The sequence below is a fragment of the Sceloporus occidentalis genome, unplaced genomic scaffold (assembly GCF_023333645.1).
Source record: "Sceloporus occidentalis isolate IW3139 unplaced genomic scaffold, rSceOcc1.0.p SCAF_16, whole genome shotgun sequence".
In the NCBI taxonomy this organism is placed as follows: domain Eukaryota; kingdom Metazoa; phylum Chordata; class Lepidosauria; order Squamata; family Phrynosomatidae; genus Sceloporus; species Sceloporus occidentalis.
The window spans coordinates 1027551-1048416 of NW_028316996.1; the positions used below are offsets into that span (position 1 = coordinate 1027551).

The 20866-nt window shown below is 40.8% G+C and overlaps 1 protein-coding gene across 2 annotated transcripts in view; it reads left to right on the forward strand.

The window, feature by feature from the left end:
* OSBP2 (oxysterol binding protein 2) overlaps nucleotides 1-19517 on the forward strand; it is a 115394-nt gene extending 95877 nt beyond the window's left edge. For both annotated transcript variants that reach the window (XM_089481775.1, XM_089481774.1), the window contains 9 exons: nucleotides 532-598; nucleotides 1310-1477; nucleotides 12010-12255; nucleotides 13702-13822; nucleotides 14349-14452; nucleotides 15456-15551; nucleotides 17059-17243; nucleotides 18116-18336; nucleotides 19375-19517. In XM_089481775.1, the coding sequence (XP_089337901.1) occupies nucleotides 532-598; nucleotides 1310-1477; nucleotides 12010-12255; nucleotides 13702-13822; nucleotides 14349-14452; nucleotides 15456-15551; nucleotides 17059-17243; nucleotides 18116-18336; nucleotides 19375-19517 (1351 nt within the window). The remainder of the gene's footprint in view (nucleotides 1-531; nucleotides 599-1309; nucleotides 1478-12009; nucleotides 12256-13701; nucleotides 13823-14348; nucleotides 14453-15455; nucleotides 15552-17058; nucleotides 17244-18115; nucleotides 18337-19374) is intronic.
* The last annotated feature ends 1349 nt before the right edge of the window (nucleotides 19518-20866 follow it).

The window sequence follows — 20866 nt, forward strand, 5'->3', positions numbered from 1 at the left end:
TACAGTGCATGTGATGCCTGGACTGTTCTTTTAGCACTGAAATACATGTTTGGTTTCATCCTCAAGTATATTGTTCACCTTTTCGTGTCATTAGGACACACTAACACCTTAAGTGAAGTGGTCCAGATGACCACTACTACAAAATAGGGTATTTTAAACAGGCAGGGAAAATCAAATGTCGACACACAAAAGATCGGGGTGTCTTAAAGCAGCATGGAGTCTCCCATGTCAGCATGAAGTGACACTTGGTGCAAGCACCAGTTATACTTCCATGCTGCCTGAATGCCCTAACGTCTGTCCAGGCCTCCTCTTTCAGCATCAGTGAACAGAACAGACACCATGAGGTCTATCCATTAGAAATTAGTGATTTTAGGTAGTTTCACTTTTGTGTTTTCCCTCTTAATAGAAGTGATATGGACTTCACTGAATGGGACGCTGGGAATGCCAATAGAGTTGCAATTTGACAACTGAACACTTTTCTGCGTATATTGTGTTTCACGCTCACATGTTGGTGTCTGCTGTGTTTTTCAGACGATCAGGGAGCAATCTCAGCAGTGCTAGCGGAGGACATCCAGATGATTGGCATCTTGAAGACAATGTGAGTTGATATATAATTCCGCTGGCATAGAACATGTGCCAGATTCGGCAAGTTAGCAGGTACTTAACGGACTGGTTAATTTTAGTCTGTTCTGTCACCGATATTAAAAAACACAATACTGTGCAATGCTGTAGCTATATATATGCGGTCCATGTAGATTCTTTTATTGACACATTATGCCCTTCTGTATGTTTTTAAGGTAATCCAGTATGGATTGTTTAACCAGTGTATTACCACAGTGGTACAATTAGGTTGTAGCCTTGGGATTTATCCATACTATTATTTGTGATCCTCGAATAACACCAAAAATGCAGGTCTTCTGTTTCTCCAAACCTTTGCTCTTCTGAGGAGATCCTGAAAACGCTCACTGTTTCGTTTGTCTGCTGACATTTGTACAAAGTTGGACTTAAGTCTGCTCATGTTTACCAGTTCCATTATTATCAGTAATTCAACACAAATACTCAATTCAGTTAAGATACAAGGTATGAAATCAAATGCCAGTGACTGTGAAGCATTGCAGCTGGTTGACCATAAACTCATCATAACCTGACCTTCAGTGTCCTATCTAGACCTGCTATTTGCAACTGTCCATATCTTGTGACATATATCTATTTAGACACTTTTTTAGCTACACAATTTGTGATGTAGCATGGAACTCAGTTGAGTGTTTCATTATATCTGTGGTCCTTATACTTAGCTTATCTCTTCCAGGTATTTCATAGTTCGCATGACGGCAACTACTATGATTCAAAACGCAAAGACCTCCTACCTAAAAGAAGGAGAAGAACACGTATTCCAGACAAACCAAACTACAGCCTTAATCTTTGGAGCATAATGAAAAACTGCATTGGCAAAGAATTATCCAAGATTCCTATGCCTGTACGTGAGTTTAGTTTCTGGAGTTATATAAGAGCTCCATTCTAAGAGTTAAATATGACAAATAAGTCTCAAGCAACATAAAATACACTTATTTCACTAGACATGTCTAAAAGAAATCAATTCAATGTGTTCAGAGTCTTGATGTATTTTAAAAGCTGACTATATGGGCCTACTTGTTATATGCTACAGCCTTCGGAGCGTCAGTGTGCCATGTGAGCATTAGGCCACGTGGTTGCGTGTACCTGTCTTGTGTAATTAACTAAGCTATTTGCCACGATTATGCTTATGTAAGTATATGAATTATAGGAGTATATCTTTTTTGCAATAGGTTGGGTGCTGGTATCATCAGTGTCCACAGTCCCAGGCACTCGGTTAAACTGAGCTGCCTCTTCAACTTCTTTAAGCAATTGAAGGTTGGTGGGCTAGAGGGTGACCTGTGGCCTGTGATGTTGAACCACCCCTTTCATTTGATTTGGAGGCAGTCGGGCCAGTAATGATCACTATTCTCCTGACTACATTAGCCTACACAGTGCAGCTACAGCTATAGAGCTGATGGTAGCACACAAGCCTCCCCATCTCCAGAGCCCAGATCCCTAGGCAAATGCCTAGTGCGCTAAATTGGATCACCCAGGATGGTCAATCTTTACCTCCTTCTCCACAGGGTACCTTATTGACCATCCTGGGTGATCCAATTTAGCGCAATAGTTGAGACAAAAGTCTTTGATAATTAACCTGCTCACATCATCTCCCGCTGACACCACCTGCCTGGAACATCTGGTTGATCTCATACTTCTCTTTCCCTGTAGACCCAGCCCTGCATCTCCACCTACCCCTAGGTTACTACCCTAACACGGCCTTCCTGCTCCTCAACTTCTTCATCAGCTCTTCCTTCTCTGTCACACCCAATCCCACTCCCCAACTGCCTTGCTGCCACCATACTGACTCTAATATTAATGGTGGGCTGGATTTGCCACTTAATGCTGATTGCCTTAAACATACTGGGCTCAGTTTTATCGTTTTTAAAACAAATATAGGCAATTTACTTTAACTCCCCTCTTTTTTAACAGTGTCAAGCAGATTCTCGATTATACCAGAAGAATAGCGTTCTAAATCCTATTTTAATTTAGCAGATTTACTGCATAGTGAAATGACACTAAGTACTGTAGAGAGAAGATGATTATGTAACAGATAATCATTTAAGCAAAAATATATGTGACATTTCAGCTTTTGAAGGTTGGATGAGAAGTGATCAGCCCTGTGCATTAGACTGTATGCTCTAAGCCAGATGTCCTACTGGGAGGAAACATTTTCTGTTCATGTGTCTGACCCTTTATTTTAAGTGATGGCACCTAAGCAGTCACATTGAATTAGGTGAAAGTGAGCATTTACTTGGTCTGTGGAAGGAATACACCCTTCATTTTCTTGGATGTCACGCAATCTAAAGTGTCTTGAAATCTAAAGGGACAACTCAAATTAGGCATTTGCCTCATGCCATGAACTTGTGTTTATTGATGGCAATTTCAGTCCCACCATGAAGCCCTTCAAGAAATTAAAAGGTCCCCATAGTACTTTTCTATCTAGCATTTTCAAGGACAGCTCCAGTGACTTCTGTAAAAATGGTTGTGGCTACACTGTTAAGTCACTGAGATAATCTCATTATTTTAACTGTACATTTTTCAGGGCCAGTTAGGCTTTTCTTACAGAAAACTCTCCTGGGTTGGCCTTTCACAATACAAAGGATAATACAAAAATTGCAGGAGTATGGCACTGGTGCCTTCTATCAGACTGGAGAAACAGAAGATGTTTTATTTCATAGCAAATCAAATGTATCCCCGCTGACGCGACTTACAACAAATTAGCAGATTTCTTTTAATGTGTCATTTCCATTGTTTGGTGTCTGTACTCTATAGCTGTTACATTTTTCAATAGAATGCATTATTTAAAAATGTATTCAAACAGAAATCACAAAAATCATCCATGAAAGCTATTCCTTTCTGAACTAATCCAGCTAAAATCTAGAAAAGGTAGCAAAGTAAACTAAAATGTTTCTTCACATTGCTCCAACATATGGGACATTATATTAAATAAAAAAGCTAACAGTAATCTGCAGGGAAAAAAGATGATGGAAAGCGCAAGAATCAGTGTTGGTGCCAAGGCTTACAGCAGATATTGTCTATGAGGAATTTATGTCACAATGTATGTAATGAAATGTCTGTCACAACGCCTGTTGCTGGAGTTGGATTTAATTATACGACTGCATGCATTTTAGCAAACACAGAGGGTTTTTTATTTTTTTGCTGCTGAAGTATGGGGTGTTATTTGCAGTGCAATATTTTGTTGTTGGCCGACAGTCACAGGGGCCAGTAGCCCCTTCTGCCACATAACCATGGCAGATCGGCTCCATAGGCTAGTTGGAAAGATTAGAGATCTCCTTTGTAAGTGGTTCTAGCACAGCATCCATAGTGAAATTGCTACAAGCCGCATGTCCTGAAAATGTACTCTGGGATAAAACCTCAAATCCCAGAGATCAACATACTTGGGAAGTGAAGATATTAAGAGATCCAGCTTAATGATGTGATAACTCTGAATTGTTAGACAAATAACTACAGGCCAGATCACTGAACCTGGGAACTTTATGGCTCCGGCCACCTGGAGTCTTCCCTTGGGGGATGCAGGTTGTCCCGCTGATGTGGCGGGCGGCCCCACCGATGTCCGTAAGCATTCCCATTCACGGGACACACAGCTGTTTAACTGGGAAGTGGGACGCTGTCCTCCCAACCTGGAGTTTTCCAGTGGCAACCTGAAGACCCAGGCAAAACTCGGAGAGTCCCCAGGTATGCAGATAACTCTTAATTATAATTTAATTCTCTCATCGGCACCCTGGCACCCACATGTCAAATGGCCCAAGAAGAACATTTTTTTTAGGTGGATTAGAGGCATGACTAGAGTTTTTATATGCTGTATTGATGGCTGTTTATGAGGTGTTTTCTTTAAGAAGAATATTGTATTTTACTTACAGTTTATTACATATAAGCACATTGTCTGTTGCTTGTGTATATTTTATTGTTAGCTTTAAGGCTGGGGAGGTAAGATGGACAGACTGATTTGGGTCCGAATGAGGCACTACCCCTCTTATAGAGAGACACTTGTCTCACACTAAATACAGGAAAAAAATATTCTGACCTTACCTAAAGCCTGACCTTGACTTTTTTTTGGTCATTGCAAAATGTAGACATACTGGAAATTGCCCTTGTTTTAAAATGAAAGGAAAATGTGAACGCCAAATCGACATGGTATCCATGTCACTGTAACAATAGCGTCACCGCTGTATCGTGTAGATTGCATTACATGTACTTACTACCAAACGTGTTTTAGCCTAAAGGGCTAATCGCAGTATAATGCCAGTAAAATTGGCTCAAGTGCGTAAGGGCAAAATGCCAGTACAGTTGCCTCTGGGGCGTGACACTAGTTATCAATCAATTATATTCAATAATGTATTTTACTTTAAAGGTAAATTGGGCATTTTGCCGTTAACTATGCTTTAAAAAGCCGTCAAAGTTGTTTCTGAGCTCTTCTGTTTGAATACAATGCAATGGCATACTGCGTCTGTCATATATAGAGCATTTGAACCATAATGGCTAACATTATTAAGTACTTTATTTAAAGATAGCTTAAATATTTAGGGCCAGATATGCGTAAGATCACTCCAAGCTTTCATGCATACTAAAGAATTATGCATGTACATGATTTTCTATCGGTTCACTAGGATGTAACTAGAAGCATAACTTTGATATGAGGCTGAAAACTGTCTGAAATGTAGTTTATGAACCAGAACCCAAAAACCCTTTGGGGTGGATTCAATGGACCTTACTAAATCTAGCCCCAGTCAGAAAATACAGAACGGTCTTTCTATTCACAGTATGTGCAGAGAAATTCAATGCTCCTGAATAAAAACTAATCAATGACTAAGCCAAAATGCAGGTAAACAGTAAACCGGCATTTCACCTACGTTACCGCTAATTTCATCAAAAGAAAAATACAAAATGGCGTTGGTGCATGCAGATTTTCACAGCAAATGGTGATTTCAGCTAATTAAGATGTGAAATTTGCAACAACCTTTCATTCGTTGAGGTACAACACACGGCTATGGAGGGTGCCTCGTATTTCATTTCCTTTGATCACCCAAGATAAATTCCTGTCCAGTGTCACTTTTTGAAACAAAGTAATGGAAAAGTTTAGAAATAAATCTTGCACGGTGTGTACATGTAGTTTAGTCAGGTCTAGTGGAGGTTAGGTCAAAGTTTTGATGTTCTGAAATGTCGTTTCAATGTAACATTTTCTGTGCATTCAATTCAGCTGCGTAACTACAGGGGTTGTAGCAGTTGCAACCACTACAGGGCCTGTCTCTCTAGGGGGACTGGGGCAACCCCTGCACCACTTGTTCCTGTCTCCTCTGACCGGTCCAAAATTGTTCAGAAAGGGCCCTTCCGACCTGGTCCAGGTTGGAATGATCATTTCCAAACAATTTTGGCGCAGAGAGACAGGAACATATTGTGTCATGTTACGTCATGTGACCCCGGGGTTGCAATTTCACTGTGTGAGCATCCAGACAGAATGCTGCTGGAGAGGTAGGCAGGGGCAGGAGTGGGTATGTATGTTTGTATATATGTGCGTGTGTATATATATATATATATATATATATATATATATATATATATATGTATGTATATGAGCATGCATGTGCATGGATAAGTGTATGTGAGCATGAATATCTATATATAAGTGTATGTGAGCATGAATATCTATGTATAAGTGTATGTGAGCTTGAATGTGTAAGTGTGTGAAAATGGATGTGTACGGGGTGTGAGAGTGTGTGTTAGCATCAGTGATGTGAGAGGGAATGTGTGTGATAGAGTGAATGTGTACGTGTGTTAGTGTGTGTAATTTGTGTAAGTGTGTTTACCTATGTATGCCAGAGTGTATATTGGAGGAGGGCAATGGGCAAAGAAGCCACAGACAAGTTTGTTTGGGGCCAGTGATGGCACAGACAAGCTGTTTGAGGGCAATGATGACACAGACCTGCTGGCACTGTGAGACATGTTGCTTAGTGACGTCAGGGGGCCCCTGGGGAATTTTTGCACCAGGGTCCTGTGGTTTCTAGTTATGACTCTGATTCGTATGGTCTTAGACTCATGTTAGCCATATACCTATTCAATTCATGTTTAAAATCCCTTACTCTATTGGCCTGTACCCCTTCTGCTGAGAGGCTGTTCCATTTATCAACCCACCTCGATCCCACCACCAATATGATATCATAAATAATTGTCAGGACTCGGGTGATCAGGTCAGGTAGGAGCCCATGCGCAGGGGATACTTGGGGTTCAGTATGTAACCCACGGTGCATGATTATGCAAACAAAGACACCACAAACAGAAATCCAGGTAATGCAGTGTATTTCATGTATATAACAGGACCAGCAAATAAGGGTAATATAGTCTACGCAAGTAACCGGACGTATGGCAAAATAAAATACAGGTAATAAGTCTTTTGGCAGGGAGCCCGCTTGGAAGGGCGCGACAGACAGAGAGGCCGCTTGAAAGGGCGCAACAGACAGAGAGCCCGCTTGAAAGGGCGCGACAGACAGAGAGCCCGCTTGAAAGGGCGCGACAGACAGAGAGCCCGCTTGAAAGGGTACGAAAGGCACACAGCCCGCTTGGAAGGGTACGAAAGGCACACAGCCCGCTTGGAAGGGTACGAAAGGCACACAGCCCGCTTGGAAGGGTACGAAAGGCACACAGCCCGCTTGGAAGGGTACGAAAGGCACACAGCCCGCTTGGAAGGGTACACAGCAGGGAGTCCACTTGGAAGGACACAAAGCAGGGAGTCCACTTGGAAGGACACAAAGCAGGGAGTCCACTTGGAAGGACACAAAGCAGGGAGTCCACTTGGAAGGAAACAAAGCAGGGAGTCCACTTGGAAGGACACAAAGCAGGGAGTCCACTTGGAAGGACACAAAGCAGGGAGTCCACTTGGAAGGACACAAAGCAGGGAGTCCACAAAGGCAGGGAGTCCACTTGGAAGGACACAAAGGCAGGGAGTCCACTTGATCAGGACACAAAGCAGGGAACCAGGAACAGTACAGGTGCAGAGCCACAGCAGGAAGGTCCATAGACTTCAATACAAAGGACCTGACTGAAAGGCAGGGCAGGTTCATAAACGCAGGGTAATCCAGATAACAAGGCCCAGCTGGATGTAGACTAGGGCTCAACCCAGGTAACAAGGCACACCTGAGTTCTGAGTGCTCCAGAGGGTCGAGAGTGGCCACTAGTGGTTGCAGATGTAAACACCACAGGTATAAAAAACCCATGGTTCAGGCAGCGAAAAATTGGTTCCTGACAGTAATGTTTAAATGTATTTACCAGTGTGAGTAGTACTCACTTACTCGTATACTATCATTGTAAACACACATGGGTTGATAAAGAACAATTATTCATGGCTTCTCTGTGCCACTCTTATAATTTCACAAATTTAATTGACAAAAGTTCCTTACAGAAAAGGAGCTTCACCTTGTGAGGTCACATCTTGTATCATCTTCCAAAGGAACATGGAAATTATCAAAAGGTACTCCTACTGGAGGAGGTATTCATTTACTGTCCTGCTACTAATAAATAACAGATGCTCACAATATCTAGCTATGTCCATATGTCTGCAGATTTGTTAACAGCTTCTTAATAGCCCTTTGAGAATGTAAGGTTATGACTTAATCTATCATGTCGGTTTTGTTGTTGAAATATAAAACAATTTGGATCTTTTCTATCGTTCTGTGCTCATTTGGCTTCCTCCAGTGTAGTCATAAATCCGAGCAATTTGCAAGTAAGTGGATTTATAGAAGTAGCCAATATAAACCAGTCTTTAATGTACATCTTATAACATGTTCAGATTGCAGTTGAGATTTATTTGCTGATCACGCTGTATCTAGGGTAACCTAAACCCACTTCCAGCTTGCAATGGTATGCTAGCTACATCCATCCACTCCCGACGTGAAGCATAGCATATAATAATCTGTTTACAGCAAAATGGCATAAATATTTTGTGTTTCTGCAAACCTTTACTTAACTGAGCAGTATATTTAGAGAGATTTTGATACCCTCATACCCACCAAGCACTCTACCTCTACAAAGGACATCGGGGAGATTGGGTCTCCAACATAGGGACCCCCGCGTGGTTCACATATGGCCTGAATATATGTATTATAAGAAGCGCTGCATAGTTTGTTAGTACTATGTAAATAAACGATAATAACAATTTTTACTTTCCTCTGTTGTAATGGAGATATTGAATCAGCTGTTGCTTTATACCATAGAATGTATTGAGTACCCAGTGAATACAGTTGTTAGATCTGTGCTTATCTTGTATTGTGCGATAGTATTTCTTTATCTACACACGCTTCTAAATATTTTTGCCTTGATTAAATAATAATTCTCACTGGTTGAACAAACCAGCGTCTTTCTCAAAGATTGCAAGCCATTTGTCCCTAGAGGTGGCCTGATATCTTGAATGTGCTGAAATGCACCCCGCAGAGAACTCAAAGACTGGCTCTGTAAATACTGTTATTAACGTCATCTATTCTTTGTGTATTTGGAAGGAAAATGATTGTGACTGATGCTACTTTATTTGAAGCAGAAATATTGTTCCCTGCTATCCACCGTTTGCTGCTCCTACTGGAGGAGAGCTTCCCAGCAGGCCCGGACTGGGACAAAAAATAGGCCCGGGCATTTAAGCCCGAGCAGCCCATTTTTATTTATTTATTGTTAAAGCCCACCCTTCATGTACCATCTTAACATTTACTCATTCACACAAATCATTAACACATTCATTAATGCAGTCTCACAAATCATTCAAGCAATTCATCAACACATGAATTCATTAATTGTCATACGCATTCACACAATTCATCCACACATCTATTCATTCATTCATTCATACGCATTCACACTACCCCCTCTCCTCATCTTATCTGCCCCTTCTCACTATGTTCCCCCTTTTCACTATGTACCCCCTCTCACTATCTATCCCCTCTCCCCATTTCTCACTATCTAACCCCCCTCTGCCCCTTCTCACTGCACCCCCCTCCCTCACCCTACTTACCTTGTTGCCGGAGCAAGCAGCAACTGCGGCCGGGCCCGCGGCAGGACCGGACTGACTGGGCCTATGCGGCCTCTACGGCCGCATTAACGCAGGGCATAAGGGGCACCTGCCCCTTAAGCCCGCCGCAACTGCGACCGGGTCCGCCACTCTAAGGGGCCGGGAAGCCCCCACCAGGGCCGGCCTTAGGGGTCTGCGGCCGCACAGGCCTTACATTAAAACATCGGGGGGGGTTTTAACTTTATTTAACATCCTCCATGTTAAATAAAGTTAACAAAAACTTTATTTAACATGGAGGATGTTAAATAAAGTTAAAAAAAACCCCCGATGTTTTAATTTAAACCCTGTGCGGCCGCACACCCGTAAGGCCGGCCCTGGTGGGGGCTTCCCGTCCCCCTAGAGTGGTGCCCCTTATGCCCTGCGTTAATGTGGCCGTAGAGGCCGCATAGGCCCAGTCAGTTCGGTCCTGACTGGGCCTATTTTAAGGTAGGGGCCTGGAGCTGCAGCTCCATCAGCCCCTAACTCAATCCGGCCCTGCCGCGGCCCGGCCCACCGGGCCAGATGGCCAGTCCGGGCCTGCTTCCCAGTCACGAAATGGCTTAGTGTTCGGTAAAGCTTTGCACAAGCCGCTTTGTTAACCACACAGAGATTAGCGCGCTAAAGGCACGATTAACGGCCCCTGACACTTCCGCTAAAGAGGAATGCATATAATACTATGTGAGTTCTTCATCAAAAGCAAAAAGCACGACCACACACCTTTGATATGCATGAACGTGCATTTGTTGGCTGGTGTGTCCCTTTTGTGGCATAGAATATACAAATACAGCTCCCGGGTCTTTTATTAAGTTGACAGCATTACACAGATAACGTATCTGTACTCTCATAAAGAACAAATCATTAAGAGGCACAATATATTATATGCTGAAAGAAGGTTTTAAAACGTGTCACTTTAAAAACATGTTTTTTTATGCAATCTAGTGAGGATTTATTCACTAAACCATGTGAGGCTAGGAGAGACGAACCATTTCAATTTGCTGACTTTACTATACATTATAAAGGGATAACCCCTGTTAGAAACACTGACTTGGCAGCCTCATCTAATAAACTATGCATTACATGGGGCCACAAAGTCACTGCACAGCAATGAATCCCCGGTCCGTAAAAGAGACACCCCAGTCATCAGATTCACTTGAATCCATATAATTGCTAAATTTAGTTCCCTTTAAATAATTTTTGCCTTTGCAAATACATGGAAATGAATCAGAATCAGCCTCCTTGCCTTCAAGCTCGTTGTCTTGCAGGATATATGCGGCTCTTGCTTACCAGCGTGTTCTTTATCGGCGGGGCTGTTTACGAGCCATATCCCTCTACCACAAGGGCTTGGTGTGGGTGGAAAATGTTTTTTTTAACTGAAACAAGGAACAACACTGCCATCTACGCCTGTGCCTGTCAGTATGGCCCTAAGCTTTGTCACACTGCTATTATATCCTATATAGTGTGATCCTAAGAATCACACAGTACCACCCAAAATAGAGCAGATCCAGCATCCCGTGTATGTGGTCCCAACAACGAACAAAACTGGAAACTATGTCATGGGGGCACACTCCAGCAAAACATCTTACACTGCGAATTCTGTACAGCTAGATATCCATTGGGAATATACCATAGCCATGTCGGTTAAACTCAATTTCCATATGTGTTTTCTATGGACAGGGAAATTAAAACACTTTATTTAAGATGAAGATGTCTTTGCATATTTTTCCCCTTAACAGCTGCCTGGCACTGGGAAGACATGGCTTTAAATTGATCAATACAGTGTGAGACAAGGAGATGAATGTCATTCAGTTGAGTCATGAGCCAGAGAGGCAGATGTGTTACATTTTCCAGTTAGAATTTAATAAGTTGCTATTTTTAGTCCCCCCCCCAGTGGCTCCAGATGGAGGATTAAAACTGTGGTGACATTAAAGATACATGCCAACCAGCATATGCCCTTTAATACGTACGTTAGCGTATACTCTACATTCCTCCATTACTCTATATTTCATTTATATGCACATAGGAATTCATCGTAATCCTTTGTGTGCGTTGGCACTGGTTCCTTGGCTCCAGCTTCTTGGCTTTTAGGAGATGCATTCGTCTGAATGCATCTCCTGTATAACCAGCGCACAACATGCGCACATACTCACTGCCAGGGGCAGGACAGGTATTATCCCTAAAAAAAAAAACAACCATTTTGTTTCCATATTGTAACATTATTACGATGTTTCACTGCCGCCAGATCCCTGGCAGCTGTGCGTTTAATATTCATGCATTCATGTATTATATTACCTTTAGGGTTTTTTTTTAAACCAGGCTGTAATTTCTTGTTCATTTTATTTCCATTGTAGGTGAATTTTAATGAACCGCTCTCCATGCTTCAGAGACTCACTGAGGACCTCGAGTATCACGAACTGCTGGACAAAGCAGTGAAGTGTGAGAACTCCATAGAGCAGATGTGTTTTGTGGCAGCTTTCTCTGTGTCTTCCTATTCCACCACAGTCCACCGGACAGCAAAACCATTTAATCCATTACTAGGGGAAACATTCGAACTTGACCGACTAGAGGATTTAGGATACAGGTCCTTATGTGAGCAGGTAAGTGAATCATAGATGTTCACAATTTTCTTCCCTTTTATTGTGGGGCAACAAGTAGTTGATAGGCCTAACCAAACCATACACAAGTAGCACTTACATATGACTAAGTTTTGATAGTAGTAATTACAATAATGGATAAAACATTTTTAGGAGGTTCCTATGTGTGGTAATGGAGCACAATAGGTAGTTTCAGACTTTAGGGAATTTGTAGCTTGTAGATGGTATGGAACGTTATTTAGTGGTAAAGGTGAACGTTGAAACTCCAGACATTTTAGAATAGCAATGACAGGAAAATCCATCCCCCAAACAGTTAATAAGAGGGCCAGTAGGATACCAGATAAGGACGTGCTTCTAATGATACCTTGTTCTTTTTAGCGGTGTGAACCTCTGACTAGACACTAGTCAGAAAGTTGGAAAGTGAGATATGTCGTATCAGATATGTGGTCGGCGTGAAAACATGCCTTACACAAGCACTTTGTATACCTGGTTCTGGCAAACCTTGATTACTTGAATTGTATATTATACTTAAACATTGTGTTTTGGCGTTATGACTACATGCCTAATCATGGCATGCTAAATTAACCTTTTCATCAAATGCTATTGCCCAACAAATATATAATGCTGTAAATATAGATTATGAGAATTGTCTATGCTTCCAATGAAACAAGAGATCTTTCTGCGGCCAGCATACATCAGATCTGGAGCCAGCTGTCTAAAAGCTCAGGAAGCCACACCGAAAACAAGTATTTGCATTAATCACATTTGAGGAGCTGTTAGAAAACTGATTGAAAATTAGTTGTGAGCCAGATGTCTAAAATAAAGCTCAGGTAAACATGCCAAACACAGTGTAATTAAAGTACATCGCTTACTTGTGGCCGATTGCAGCCCCAGGATGCTTTTTCACTTACGGTAACATAGAAGCCATTTGGAAAATCATACCACTAAACAAATTGGTTTTGATTATGGTTAACAATGTAGCACAAACTGTAGCAAAAAAAATAAACAAATTGTCTTTCACTTGCAATTTAAGATTTTTCAGTTGACAACGGATAATCTATCTTAATCTATTCTATTGAGTGCTGGGATTTACTCAGAAAATATTTATTTAGATATTAATTAGTACGTGTTAATATATACTAATATACAAAATATTAAGGTCGGGCCATCTAAATGAAGTGGGGTCATAGTTACACTAAGGCAAAGCAACAATATGTTATCTGCACCGCTTGTAATAGGACTTTTGTGATGAGCAGTATAGAAGACACAGATTATATGATACCCAAATACATCATGTAGATACTGAACTAGTGATTAAAATGACATCATCAATTTCTCCAATGAATTGCCCAACATGACAACAAAAATCCCGTATTTTATATGTATATGTATGGCTCAGTGTTTACTCAATGTATTGCGTAACATGGAACGTCTTCTCCTGTTTTCCAGGTCAGTCACCACCCCCCAGCAGCAGCTCATCATGTCTACTCAAAGAACGGGTGGACCTTGTGGCAGGAAATCACCATTGCCAGTAAATTCAGGGGCAAATATCTATCCATAATGCCACTGGGTAAGAATAAAGATGTAATAACAGATATTTGAAAATGTATATTATGTAGTCTGGTTTGATCCACCTGGTTTATTTTCACTCATAGTGTAACCATTGGTGATTGTAAAGTACATAAAGTCCATAGAAACAATTAAACTTAGAATTTGATGGCAAATAGGAACTGTTTGGTCCTGAGGTCAAGGCTCAAACCTTAATCAGTCATTGCATGTTTAAAGTCTTTAGTCTAAGTAAAGTAAAGCTTCCTTCCATTACATCTAAACCTTTGACCCTCTCGGTTAATCTTAACATTGTGATTTGATGGCACGTTTAAGGTGTGCAGTCACTTGTGATGTTGACGCAATTAAGCAATCTGCTCGCTGTCCAGAACAGGAGAATCACCACGGGCTTTCTCTGTCATTGATTAATCATTGACCAATACCAGAGGTTCAATCATCAATCTGCTATACGGTTCAAATGTATTATTTGTCCTGTGCTACTGTCTAAGAGGTGTTTTAAATCTGGCATGTCTATGTGTTTGTCCTGACAGGTGACATCCATTTGGAGTTTCATTCTAGTGGCAATCACTATGTGTGGAGAAAAGTCACCTCCACAGTGCACAATATCATCGTGGGAAAGCTCTGGATTGACCAGGTCGGTGCCATAAAACTATTATTCCTGACTCGCCACTCACAATGTATTTTCATATCTAAGTTATAAATATAGCAGTAAGATAGTTACTTGAGTTACTATAAAAATGAAATGGAAAAAAAATGCATAAGGAATATGTATGTTTATGTTTTTGGGTTAGTTGGGTTAATCTAATACATAAAGTACCCACATATATAGAGAGTACAGGCTACTTGTACCTCAAGTGCTTCCCATTGGAGCACCCACTGGAAACCCTTGAGAGTAAAATATTTATGTGAAGGTAGTTGGACTTAATTACTTAAAATATAGTATTCTATTCACTTACCATTGATGTCTAGAGTTTTAACAAGGAATGCTCATCATGATTAAGTATCTGTCTTTGTATTGAACTTAATGGCACCTCACTTGTGAAGCTTAATTTCAAAGAAAGGGACCCGAGGTGCTGTGTCCATTGCCCGAGTCCCAGAGTTCGTTGGAACTGGCCCTGTGAACAATTACAAACACCCCACAAGAGAATTCTCAGAAATGTTGATCTTACGGGGTTATTTTTGGCAATTATTATTTATGTACCAAAATTAACATAATTGGAATTTCTGTGGGAAAGACCTGAAAAAAAAAGGCAGAAAAGAACCCTTTTTGTGTGATTTACAAGTAATTATGCCAATTATTTCAAAATTAATACAAAAGTAAATTGGTGTACAAGTATATAATGTCATGGTTGAAAATAACACATTTCTAGAACTTGGCCCAGTCATCCAGTCTGTATTGCTGTTTCCTCCGAAGCCATGCAGCTGGTTCTTGACATTTCGCTATGTAACTGTCGTGTCCAATTATCTTATAAGGGGCATCAGCATAATAGAACTCAGAATCAAGAACACAACTATAATAAGGGCTTTGGTTACTGTCAGCATTAGTGTCTGTATATCTGCGTGTCTTCTGGAGTGGTTTAGTGACATGCTTTTTTATGAGAATGAAATATTCACATTTATCTCACCTTTCTTTCCAGTCCGGCGATATAGAGATTATCAACTATAAAACCAAGGACAAATGCCAAATGAAATTTACCCCATACAGCTACTTCTCCAGGGACATTGCAAGAAAGGTAGATGGGCAATAAGTGTCTTGCATGCACAGTGTGTTTGTCCTATTGCTGTTGAAGGCTTGTTACACTTAATGTTTTGAGGTTTATTCACTAAAGGGAGAGTTGACAGACCAGCTTGCAGGAGAGTTGTGCCTTGGCTGTACTAAATATCATGAAGCACCAACACCAGTGAGCTTTGGCTGCAGGAAGATGTACAATGCATAGTTAAATCAGTAAGGTCTTAAGTCTATTTTCCCAATGACTTATGCATTATACAGGACCAGCACAGCTCCTTCTTGCTGGAGAAACCTGGAAAGGTTGGCCCTTCCTAATCAAAATAGGGAACTGGAATGTGTTTTTAATATATCAAATAACCTTGCGTTATTTTTTCCTTTATCAGAAACACGAATAAGAAGTATCATGTTATTTCATGTTGTTCATTTTGAATGGGCGTTGATTGCCTTCACATTCACTTGCTGTTCAGGTTAACAGTCTGCTTCCAAAAGGGTCACCTTAATGATCACGAAACATAGCTTTTTAACATGAAATTAAATTCACATTCTGCAGCATAGCCATTTTAGTGTTTGGGCAGCCTGCCATCGTGTATTTATGCTTTCCTTGTGTAGCTTGTGCTAAATTAAAATACTAAATCACTTTTCTTTAAGTGTCAATGCTCAGGAAATATAGTTGGTTGGTTATGAAGGCAGCCGTGTGCTCTGTTGCTTTAATATACTGTCTTGGTAAGACGCATGATAAATCAACCGCAGGAGGCACTTAAACATCAATTCTGTAATACAGTAAAATGCAAGAGCTTTAGTAATGCACATCAATAGCACCCCTGCTCTCAGAACAATACACTATATTGGATAAAAGAGCAGAACGTGTAGACATACTGTATGCATGGTGGCCATGTTTGGATCCACTGTGTGTGCAAGAGGTTACAGCACTATATTAAGAAGAATAGGGAAGCAGACACAATCGGAAAGAATGACTTTATCGGTGGGGAAAATGTTTCAAATTTACTGCTGTATGCTTAGCTCAGCATAATTGTCAATCCAATTGAGATGCATTTATAGTGAGAAATGTATGATGTTGAGTGTTGCTCCTGGGTTGACTTAATTTAATACATGAGCTACCCTTTTTATACAGCGCCCCTGAATGTACATGAAAGACACAAGGGTCAATGGCGGGTTTAGTGGCAACACCTAAGCGTGTTCTGCTGATTCTGAGAATGTGAGAGGAGCCATGACTTCCCGACATGGCCTAACCTAGAAAATGCCAAACTGCGTTGCTCAACTAGGTATACACTTAAATCATGTTTGGGACATGTATTAGTAGTACTCATCTTTAACAAAACAGAATATGAACCTGGTGGAAGATGAACTCAATGACATTTTCTCAATTTCAACGCTTGCCCTATCAGGAAATCAGTGCTAGTCTCATTTTTACCACATATCTAAATGAAGGAATGAGGCTCCTTAGTAAGGACTCATAAGGTGTGACAGTGCTTGCTTGTGTATTGTTACAGGTCACTGGAGTGGTCTCAGATTCAAATGGAAAAGCACATTATGTTCTATCAGGGACCTGGGATGAAAAGATGGAATGTGCGAAGATTGTTCAGAGCAGCCAGGGAAGCAGCAGTGCAGAAGGCAAGCAAAAAATGGTCTATCAAACACTTCCTCCAAAGATCCTGTGGAAGAAATACCCTTTGCCGTAAGTGTCCCTGATGTATGTTCCTAAAAGGTGAACCTCATTCATGCAAAAATATAGAGATTCTAATTAATCGAAAAATTACCCCTGACAAATGGGATCATTTATCCCCCGCTTGTCAGTGTCTCTAAAAATAAAATGTTTCACTAATCTCCAAGAGCATTGATATGCTAATTTCTCAAGCAAGCTGTGTTGAGAAGCCCCACGTCCTGTTGTGGATCTAAATGGCAATATCTTGAAGCAGGTTATTGCACGTTTAAAGTCGCTGTTCACTTCTGCGTGGAGCAAGGAAACATAAGGTGTGAATTTTGGCCAAACATAAGCCAGGGATATGATAAGAAATAACTACAGAAGTAATTAGAAGCAGGTGTTATTAAACCAACATCAAGGGACCTACTTGGGCATCAAGAACCCTTGAGGGCTATTTATATCAGTACATACCTTTCTTCTACTGCACCCTGACACTAAGTTATAAGGACTGTCCCTAGCAATAAGCAGCGTAGACAGTGAGTACGAGAAGAACCACATACACACAGCACACGCCGTACACCAAAGTAAATACTATGCTGGGGAAGACCAGCAGTCTTGGAACATGTGACTCCACACAACCTTGCTGTACGGCTGACATTAATGTAGCGATATCAGTGTTTTAGTAGATATCTATATGATATTTTACCCAGATTTGTCTTCCTCATTTCAGTTCAGTTATCTGGTGATATATTTGTTCCATTAGGTACAGCATTATATACTTTAAATTACTGCAAATAATGAAAAGTGAAGTTTTTACTAATGATTATTTTAATCATTTATCTTGGTAAAATGTACTCCTGGAGCAATATCATTAACTGGAACCCCTCTTCTGTGTTCTTTTGTAGGGACAATGCTGAGAACATGTACTATTTCTCGGAGCTTGCGCTTACCCTTAATGAACCCGGGGATAACGTTGCCCCCACTGACAGTAGACATCGGCCAGACCAGCGATTAATGGAGAATAGCAAATGGGATGAAGCCAATGTAGAGAAGCAGAGGCTGGAGGAGAAGCAGAGAGCTGTCCGCAGGCGGAGAGAGGCTGAAGCTGTGGAGGCATTGGAAGAAGGTAGATTAAATGGAACTGACATTAAGGGGATTTACAGTAACATAAATCTGTATCTGATACAATTAGCAATAACATTCAAATTATTATCGGCACATAAACTGGTATACTCGCTATATACTTTAATGTACTCCCAAGAGTAGTTCCAGAGTTTAATTATTTGATTTTGGCCAACAATCACCTTCTACTTATTTTAACTGAGCTGGAAGTTTTTTTCTACAGCATTGACATTTTATCATTCCAAATGATCAGGACATCAGCATTATGAAAGGGTTCATGTCAACCAGCCACTCTCCGTACAGGGCACAGAGCAATCACATCTTACCCTAATGATTCACCCTACCACCAAGTTACAAGGAGCCTTATATGCTCATATGTAAGCATATGCACATTAAAAAAAAAGTTTAATGCAAGTTACCATAGTACCATAAATCCCTGAGGTTGTCAACTTTTTCACCAAACCCTTGCTTCATATTCTGATAGTTGGTATAGCATTGCTACAGTAGCTCTTACATTAATATTGGGTTCATCAGAGCCTTCATATTATAATCTACTTACAATATAAGTACCAAACACCCCAAACATCTTGTTCATGTCTAGCATGAGACTCTACACATATTTTGACATGATAATAAATATGTTAAGTGCAGTGTGAACCCTTTGCCTGGTCCTACACAGTTTCATGGTACCTCAGGACTGGGTACAAGCTATCCGGCTTTGGTGCTTTACAGCGGGGTCTGGCCAGGAGAATTTTAAGTTGGGATCTATGATTTGTGAAATGTACAAATAGATGGGCATGCATGATGTCTTGTACTATAGAGTAGTTTAACTCATGCATCTACGCAACTGAGGTCCAGCAGAAAAAAAGAGAGAAGAACGAGAAATGAATGCCCCTGAGGAAATCTTGTTATCTCAGGAATCTCTTCCATATGAGTGAAATCAAATCGTGCTCATTGCAACACCTGCAAGCATTCTTAATTCATTATACACGTTTAGATTTCTTTCCATTTAGTAATATACCATGTATTGTTGTCTTTGCAGGTAATGATTATGAAGGCTATCAGCCACTTTGGTTCGAGAGGAAGGTTGACCCATATACTGGTGAGCTCATGTGCATTTACAAAGGAGGATACTGGGAAAGCAAAGAAAAACAAGACTGGACTCACTGTCCTGATATCTTCTGATCCATTGTGGGAAGAAGAGTTGACCGTACTCACCACTCTCCAGCCGTACTCGCGGGATACAGAGGAGATCAGGCAGCTTGCTGCTCAGAAGCAAGTGGTGACGGCTGACTTCCAATGTGAAAAAAAAAACAATGAAATAAAACACCAAAACATCTGCCAAAAGAAATCTGAAAAATAATGGGGATTGGAAATCTATTTTCTAATGATAAAGGCTTTTGTTTTACTACAATAGAATTTTTAGCATCTATTAAGGATGGCAAAACAAGATTTGTTTCATTGCTGTTTTTGTTTTATATCTGCCTCTTTTATGCCTTTTTAATAATTATACTTTGCTTTAAGTCTGAACCAGTCCTTTAAACTACAATCCCAGATTTTGAGGGAAAACATGGGAAACTAAGGTACTCTTAGAAATCTTATTTATTTATGTATACAATATACACATATATATTCTCATTAACAAATCATAATGCGTGGATTTAATAGATGGACATCAAAACCATGAACTCTTACATCCGAAGCAGGGTCTTTTATGCAGTATAATATAGCAAAAGGATCACAGCTGATGAAATGTTTTTATTTTCTAATTGGCTAATGCACTTTTAGTATCATATTTCCAAAGATGTGAGCCTGTATTTAGTAATTAGATGGTACTTCTGCCCACCAAACTCTCTAGAAATCTAAGGTTCGTTCATGTGGGATGGGTGATGGTCTCTCATGGAACAGCACTGTTTGGTAAACATGGGCCATGAACAGATCTGTCCCGGAACCTGCATGGAGTCAAAGGTGAAGAGAACATCATTTTGCAGTCACGTTTTCAGAGGGAATGATACCTGCATTGCATTGAGACATTTTCTGATGTTTTCGAGTTAGTGGCATCAAAATGTGTAAATCTTTTTCAAACGTTCCCAGAGAAACTTTGCCACTGGGGATTCACTTAGCTGCGCAGTACTAAGTGCGACGATAGCCAGGTGAGCCAGACACAAATCTGACATCTGGACCAGCCCAACTAAACGAGAGTGGAGGAGTATGAGCCGGCTTTAGAGATTTCAATCCATAGGGAAGCTCTTGGGGGCTTTCCTCGTGTTCCAGATGAGTGCAGATCATCTTAGCGTAGCTCGATCACCAGCCTGTTTGCCAACCTCTATTTGGAACTGACAACTCTCGCTAAAGGGAAAGTTGTCAGGATGACTTGCTGGAATATAATTTTTTCCTTGATATCACTATACACCACGAAGGTCCAATTCAACTGGCTCCTGCTACAGGAAGAACTTGCACAGTCCTGTGTAATGCATAGTTAAATCAGCAACGCTCCTATAGTTATGCATTATCCAGGGTCAGCTCAGCCCTCC